Source organism: Macrobrachium nipponense, chromosome 9 (assembly GCF_015104395.2).
Source record: "Macrobrachium nipponense isolate FS-2020 chromosome 9, ASM1510439v2, whole genome shotgun sequence".
Taxonomy (NCBI): domain Eukaryota; kingdom Metazoa; phylum Arthropoda; class Malacostraca; order Decapoda; family Palaemonidae; genus Macrobrachium; species Macrobrachium nipponense.
In genome coordinates this window covers 100,069,194-100,077,699 of record NC_061110.1, presented here as the reverse complement: position 1 = coordinate 100,077,699, position 8,506 = coordinate 100,069,194, and the positions used below count along the sequence as shown (strand labels likewise).

The following is an 8,506-nucleotide window of genomic DNA, read 5'->3' as shown; positions in this document are numbered from 1 at the left end:
GTCAACTTTCAGCTACATCCAATGCTATGTCAACTTTCAGCTACATCCAATGCTTTGATAAGGAGCAAAGTCCAAAAAACCGTGTTACAGAGGCCCTGAATCTGATACTAGGTCATCAGGGCTTTAGCTGGACTCATGAGGAACCTCTCGGTACAACTGGCAAATGTTTGGATCATCAGGAAGGCAAGCCAAGCTGTAAATCTTCAAGGTTTTCCACCAAGATCGCCACACACACACTCCAACTCCTGCAATGACATCACAGACGTCAAATGTCAGGGTTGGATTATCTCTCCTCACTTGGTGCAGAATGTCTTTGCTCATCCTGTACTTTTCCCAAAGCTGAAAGGGATGGACATATATGGCACAGGTGATGGGCAAAATGGCCAAAAGGTGTCCAATTTTCTTTGGCAGCTGTGACAGAGTGGCTTCAGTCAGGGTGAGGTCCCAGTTCGGGTTGCTCTCTAACAAACCTCACATTTCACTGGCCCCCCTGAAAGTCTCGCTGGCTTGACTGTCCACCAATTTCAGGCTCGTGAATGGTGTAGGTCCCTGTACAACATCAGAAGTATTCTTAAGTAGAAGTATTCTGAAGTAGAAGCACTCAATGGTAGAATGATGAACCGTGTAAATAACATCCCAGGGTATCGGTGGATTTGACTTCTGGGTAAGCCTTTGATGTCCTTTGCTTGCTTCCACCTCCTGAACTTTTGGTGCCAGAATCCCAGGTGAGTAGTACTTGAAGTGGTCTTTCTGACCTACCTCAAAGAAGGCCATCAAGGCAGTCTTTGGTGGGACCTGCATTTCCTCCAGCTTGAAGTAGACTGACCATTTTTCATGTGAACACTGAGCTTCGGCACAGTCGGGTACCTGTTGTGAACCTGGAAGCCCAAAATTCTCCAGATGGCTTCACTACTGCAGATGTACCTGCCGAGTTGGAAGGCCTGCACTTCGTCCTGGATGGGCTGGTTTATCTCATATCAAACATGTCTTGGTCGCTTCCCTTGTTGATGTACTTACAGATTTACTCAAGACTTCACTGAATTGCACCACTCTACGTTGAAGTGGCGTCTGGATGGGCTGGTTTATCTTGGCTCAAACGTGGCTTGGTCGCTTCCCTTGTTGATGTACTTGCAGATTTACTTAGACTTCACTGAATTGCACCACTCGACGCTGATGTGGGCTTGGAACATCTTTGAGAGGAGCAAATTGTACAGCACAACCTATCTGTTGTCCACCTTGACCTGCAAGTATTTGTGGCAGAGTAGACCTGCCACTCCTGGTTTTTGCCTCTGGTACAGTAAGTAATGTATTATCGTTTCAGTTTTGCTGACGAGTTTCCTTTGAAAACTTGAAACAGTTCCTGTCGACCCTGCATGTTGAATTTAAGTCGAGGTTGCTGCAGGAACCCTGGATCATGTTCTTGGTGACGACAGCTTTATGTAGGGGATCTTCTTGTGGATCTAAAATCTCTGCACTAATCACTTTGTCGATGATGATGGACTTGCTGTTCTGGAAAGGCATGAGAGGGTGGGGAAGGCTGCACTTTTGCCACCTGATGGTATACATACAGCACTGGGTTTCTCAGATGATGTATGCTTTGGATTTGACATTAACCATCTTGGTCAATTTCCATTTGAAAAGCCTAGCAATGAGGTCATGGCTGAGGGAAGGTGACAGCCAGCCAAGAAATCAGCTGCTTTTGAATTACACCAGTTAAGGTTGAAAGTTAAGATGATGAGAGGTCTGAGTGTCTGTATTTCCTCAAAAGTCATCGCACCTTGGGTGCACTCTTCATGTGCCTGGGACCTCTGATGACCCTTGAGGATAAGATTATCCCTTTTCCCCAACTCCCCTGGGTTAGCGTCTCTGGCAATGGCCTCTTGGAGGTGGATGTAGTCGGTGGTTCACTACTCCTGCTGGGGGTTCAAATGTAGCGAAACCTCTACCTTGCAATTTTGACATACATCCACAACATACTGGTGAAACAACATCCTGTACTTCAAAAGGTGGTTCTCGTTCCTGGCTTGTAACATTATTCTGTAAGCAATGAAGTTTTGTAACGACAATTTTTTCCTCCACCAGTTTCCAGATTGGTGTGGGGAATGTAGTAGTAGTAGCCGCCCTCACCTTGACAGAAGATCAGAGGATACTGCAGGGAGTCATAGGACCTGTGGGTGTCAGTCACCCTCTGAACTGTCTGATTCCTCTAGTGAAGGATGATGTTAAAGGGCTAAAAGTCATTGTCGACCATCACCACAGGCCCTCTATTAGAGGCGGAGACATTGAAACAATTTTCGTGCTCACCTTCAGCCTTCTTTTCTGGCCTGATCCTGATCTTGTGGTTCTCTATGGGCAGCTCCAAAACTGTTTTGAAGATGGTGATACAGTCATGTTGCCTATGAAGGAATTTCTGGAGTTCTAGAACGATGCCTTCCTTAAGACCTCCACACCTGCATAACCAGTGAAGTGGCTCTAAAGAAACTTGGGTTCTGCTCCTGGCAAAAGCAGCAAAGATCTGAAGGCATGGTACACCTGAACTTGAACACTGAAGGTGGGCATTTAACCTGGCTCATGAATCCTTTGCACTAAATGATGTACTTTGGAAATGGTTGTACTTTTGGATGTTTATCGAGGAAAAGCCAAGAACTGACCATATCTATTGGCATGAGCGATTGCAGTGGATCGAGCGGACTGACCTTTCCATTATTGCATTAATGTTCCGGAGCTGCTTCTTTCCATTCGAGTGTTGCATTGTTGACAAACAACATCCATCGTTCCAATGGAAACCTGAGGGTGCTCATGACAGATCGTGACAGATGACATCTGACCTGTATTCAAATGCTGCTTTTCTCAAAGCTGTGAAATACCTTCGAGTTCTGGCTCCTGAAACTCTTGCCTTCACCTGTCATAGACTGACCTCCCTCTGTTCCTGTTCTTCGGCTACTCTGGATGCAGCTGCTCTCACCCTCATATCTAGGTTCCAGTCTGGCCTCCCTCTGCTCTGGTACATCTGCTGCTGTGGATGCTGTAGCTCTTGTCCTTTTTGGTCTTTTTTGGTCTTCCAGTGTGGCCTCCCTCTGGCTGGTAGATTCTGCTGCTCTGGATGCACAGCTCTTTTCCTTTGATCTTCCAGCCTGGTATCTTTCTGACCTGATGTTTCTGCCCCCACCCCACCCTGTATGCTACATGCCTTTTGGCTCCTGTAGTCTTTCTCCCCAAGTATTGCCCTTTCTTTGGTGGTGTATTTTCTGAAAAAAATTGGACCATTATTTTCAGGTTTGCAAATAAATATATTTTCTGCATTTAAATGATCTGGTATTCTCTAAACAATGCCAAAACAAGATATTGAATGCAATTCTATGGAACCAAATACTTAAATTACATTTAACATAATAAAGATTGTCATCATGACAACCAACCTAAACTCTAGTTTTGAGGGTAAAATTGAGAAAAAAATCCTTTTAAAATTGCAAATTTATGTTATTGGCCACATTTGAACACCCCTTACTTAGGGTACTGGCCTAAGCTCCTATGCTCTTGCATAAACCTTTCTATTTCGTGTAAAACCATGAAAATTACTAGATGCATTCACATTGCTCTTTTCAAATACAGATATTGCAAACAATTTTATGCAAATGAATATGAAAACTGCATTTAATATGACCACCTTCATAATTACCTAACCTAGGGTTGTAGCCTAAGGTAAAAAACAGCCTATCCCCCGTAAGGGGGTAGTGCCGTCAGTGCACCTCATTCAGTGCAATGTAGGCATTACTTAAGGTTCTTTGCAGCGTCCCTTCAGCCCCTAACTGCAACTACTTTTATTTCTTTTATTGTACCTCCGTTCTTAATCTCCTCCTTCCATCTAACTGTCCACCCCCTCCTAAATTGTTTCATAGTGCAACTGCGAAGTTTTCCTCTTGTAACACCTTCCAAACCTATTACGGTCAATTTCTGCTTCGGCACTGAATGGCCTTAGTTGCCCCAGTGCTTGGCATAATGCCAAAAATCTATAAAAATCAAATATATAATAAAGAACAGCCACCTAAACTTGTCTATTTCCTTTAAAACCATGAAAATAACTACTGAAATTGCATATATATAAAACGTGATTGAATAAATAAGCAAGTGGCCTAAAAGATGGATGCATTTGAACTAACACCTAAGCTACGGTACTGGCCTAAGTTCGAATGCCCTTACCTAAACTCTTCTGTTTCTTGTAAAATCTTGATAATAACTGAAATTTCATATATGGGCATTGAATGCAATCCCATGCAATTGAATATGCCAGTGGTTTAACAAATTGACTGTATTTGAACTAACCTCTAAGCTAGGGTGCTGGCCTAAGGTCCTATGCTCTCACACACACTTCTGTTTCTTGTATAATCAAGAAAACTACCGAAATCACATATGTAGATGTTATGTGGCTTAAGAAATTGACCGCATTTGAACTAACCTCTAGGCCAGTGGTTCCCAAGGCCCTAGGGGGTGTGTGACAATTAAAAATTATTATACAATAAAAGTTATACATCACTGATTCTCTGTTTTCCTAGTGTCAGTGTTATCGATACTTCGATGTGCAAGCAGCTACCTTCCACGTCTTTATTATAATAAATATTTACATCATAAGCTTAATTTCACATTAATTACGACGTAGTAACTCCCATCCTTCACCACCCAAAATGAGTCTCATGATTCGCCCAAAATGCAGTAGGATTTGGCTGTTCCATCTGTCTGGGTGCTACGCATTTGCATTCTATGTAAAGGTCATTGGTTATGTTGCTATAAAGGAGAAAAAGTGACAGCATCTTGGTAGAAATATATTACTAATTTACAAAACATAGTTATCACGAATGTTTAGCATTAAAGTTACAATGAATTGTATACACAATAACCAACAATCATTTGCACTGTGTGAAAATGCCAAACCGATGGTTAAAAAAGTACATTTCTGTTCATGTATTGTATTTTTTATTTCAAAAATCTTAGTAGTTCCTTTAGTAGTATATTTCTTTATGCTTACAGAGAGTGTGAATATGCTTACAGAAAGTGTGAACTGAAGATGGACAAGTTTTAAAATGAAAATCGTCTGACGAGTTCTCCACTGCTGTTTCACCAATTTTACTTGTATTGAACTTAAAGCAATAAAAAAAATTTGAAAATATTTTATATATTTACTGAATACTTAATTTGTGCAGGAAATTAAGCAATATGCAAATATTAAATGTAATAAATAAAGGCTTTGCCACAGAGGAAAATGAAAGGCGAGAGAGCCAAGAACTTTCGGTCTAACATGACCCTTTACTTAGTTGTGCCTAAGTAAATGGTCGTGTTAGACCGAAAATTATTGGCTCTCTCGCCTTTCATTTTCCTCCGTGGCAAAACCTTTATTTATACATAGCATCACGCTTTATATACTTTGTGATCAAGTTATTCATTAAATGTACTACATATAGTGTACTGGGTATCCAGGTATGATGATAACTTTTGATTGGCTGGGGTCCTCAGCTAAGATTCATCATGTGGTCAGGTTTAGGAACCACTGCCCTACGCTGCGGTGCTGGCCTAATTAAGGTTGTAGACCCTTATCTAAACTCTTCTATTTTGTGTAAAACCATGAAAATAATTACTGAAATTACATATTCAGATGTTACATGCAATCCTATGCACATAAATATGCAAGTGGAAAATGACTGCATTTGAACTAACCCCTAAGCTAGGGTGCTGGCCTATAGTCCTAGGCTCTTACCTAAATTCTCTTGTTTTCTTGTATAACCAAAAAATACCTTAAATTGCATAAATAAACATTACTTGCAATCCTACAATTGAATATGCAAGTGGCCTAGGAAAATGACTGCATTTAAACTAACCACTAAGCTAGGGTGCATGCCTTAGGTTCTAGGTTCTTACCTAACTTTTCTGTTGTGTACAACCATGATAATAACTACAGGAATTACATATATAGATGTTGTATGCAATCTTATGCAATTCACCTAAGAAAATGGCAGAAATTAAGTTATATAATAGGCCCTAGAGTCACCCCTAACCCTAAACACAAGGCCCCAAGAGGTCATATTTCAGATGCTTTCACATTTAACTTTAACTACATCTCAAGACTTGAAATTCAGATAGTACTTAGTCTTACCTTTATTTTTGAAGTTTTCTGAAGTGATGTTATGAATTAGTATAGGGTTTGGTGGAAGAGGGCAGTCTGATTGCTTGTTGGAGGTTTTCTGGAAAAAATAAATGAATCATTGTTATTTTAAGGTTTAAGAATCATTTAAACTTGTGCATTTAAATTAGCAGTATTTTCAAAAAGCCAAAAATGCCTTCACAATTAACTTTACTTAATATTTGGTGCCTTCAAATATAGATATTGCATGCAATTCTATGCAATTAAATATAAAAATTACATAGAATATAAAGATTACATTTAGCATGACCACCTTCATACTTAATAATTATCCAACCTTGGGGAGTAGCCTAAGGTTCATGCTTGTAGTTATTCTAAATACTTCTATTTATGTAAAACCAAGAAAATAACTACTGAAACTGCATATACAAGAACTGTATGTGATCATGTGGAATTGAATATGCAAGTGGCTTAAGAAAATCACTGCATTTGGAGTAACCCCTAAGTTAGGGTGCAAGCCTGGGGTTGTAGGCTCTTGCCTAATTCTATTTTGTGTAATACCATGACAATAACTACTGAGTTGAGTATATCTTAGTTTTACCAGACCACTGAGCTGATTAACAGCTCTCCTAGGGCTGGCCAGAAGGATTAGATATTTTTATGTGGCTAGGAAACAATTGGTTACCTAGCAACGGGACCTACAGCTTATTGTGGGATCCGAATCAATTTACATCGAGAAATGAATTTCTATCACCAGGAATAAATTCCTCTGGTTCCGCATTGGCCGAGCCGAGAATCGAACTTCGGACGACCAGGAATAACTACTGAAATTGAACATAGCTATCACATGTAAGCAATTGTATATGCAAATGGTCTAAGAAAATTACCACATTTCAACTGAACTCCAAGCTAGGGCGCTGGCCTCTAATGCTCTTACCTATTTATTGTAAAATCATGAAAATAACTACTGAAATTGTTGAATTATAGAACTTTGTCATGCCAATTCCTGATGCAAAACTTAATATGCAAATGGACCTAAGTAAAATAAAATCGCACAGTCCTTTGTGAACTAATCCTTAAGCTAGGGTGGTGGCCTTAGGTCCTAGGCTATTACATAAACACATTTATTTTGTGTAAAACCATGGAAATAACTACTGAAATTACATATAAAGGCATTGTATGCAATCCTTCGCCATTGAATATGCAAGTGGCTTAAGAAAATGGCGACATTTTAACTAACCCTTACGCTAGGGTGCTCACTAAGTTCCTAGGCTCTTATCTAAACTCGTTGATTTCCTGTAAAACCACGAAAATAACTAAATACCTTCACATTTCACTTTAAGGTTTGTATTTCATGCAATTTTGGGCAATTGAATGTTACCATTAAGCTGCAGTGCTGGCCTTAGGCTCTAACCTAAACTTTTCCATCTCAAGTAAAATCATGGAATTAACTACTGAATCTGCATATACAGACCTTGTATGATATGCAACTATATGCAATTGATTATGACCAGGACATGAGAAAATGGTAGAAATTAGTAAGAGGCCCTGGTATCATTCCTAAACACAAGTCACAAGAGGGCTTATTTCCAATGCCTCCACATTTAACTATAAAAAATCTTACACCTTCAAATTTAGATACTTTACCTTACCTTCATTTTAGATGGTCTCTGAAGTTATGTTATAAATTATAGGGTTTGGTGGAAGAGCGCAGTCCGATTTCCTGTTGGAGGTTTTCTGGTAAACAAAGGAATCATTGTTATTTTACGGTTTACAAATAATTTAAATTTGTGCATTTATTTCAAATTCACAGGTATTTTCAAAAAGACAATGCCTTCACAATTAACTTTACATAGGATTTGGCAGCTTCAAATACAAATACTGCAGGCACAACCTTCAAATACAAATATTGCATCCCATTTTATGCAACTGAATATGCGAATTATATTCAATATGACCACTTTCATAACTACCTAAACTAGGAAAGTAGCCTAGAGTTCGTGACAGCCTACCTAAACTCTAGTTTTGAGGGTTAAGATAAAAAAAAATAATAAAACTACCAAAATTGCATTAATAAAAATGTTACTACTGAATATGCAAATGGCCTAAGAAAATGTCCACATATGAACTAATCTCTAAGCCAGGCCTATGAAACCTGTGGCCCTGGGGCTGCTCAAGACTTTTCAGTATGGCCTAACCCTTCAAAAATAAACATCGTACAGTACGGTCCTTGGGGCCAACTGCCAAGCTGAAAATTGACTAAACCCTAATTACTTGAATTATTGAAACTCGTTTCGTCGAACTATGTCATGCTAGTTCATAAGATGATTTAAGAAAACGAATTGGATATTGGTACGACAGCTTTACCCCGAT

The 8,506-nt window shown here is 39.5% G+C and overlaps 1 protein-coding gene across 1 annotated transcript; it reads right to left on the bottom strand.

The window, feature by feature from the left end:
* Window positions 1–7,873, bottom strand: LOC135218248 (uncharacterized). The gene is made up of 3 exons (XM_064254411.1): window positions 7,786–7,873; window positions 6,146–6,233; window positions 1–3,248 (listed from the first exon to the last, which is right to left on the bottom strand). The coding sequence occupies exons 1-3, from the start codon at window positions 7,789–7,791 to the stop codon at window positions 2,974–2,976; spliced, it is 369 nt and encodes a 122-aa protein (XP_064110481.1). The 5' UTR covers window positions 7,792–7,873; the 3' UTR covers window positions 1–2,973.
* Window positions 7,874–8,506: the final 633 nt, after the last annotated feature.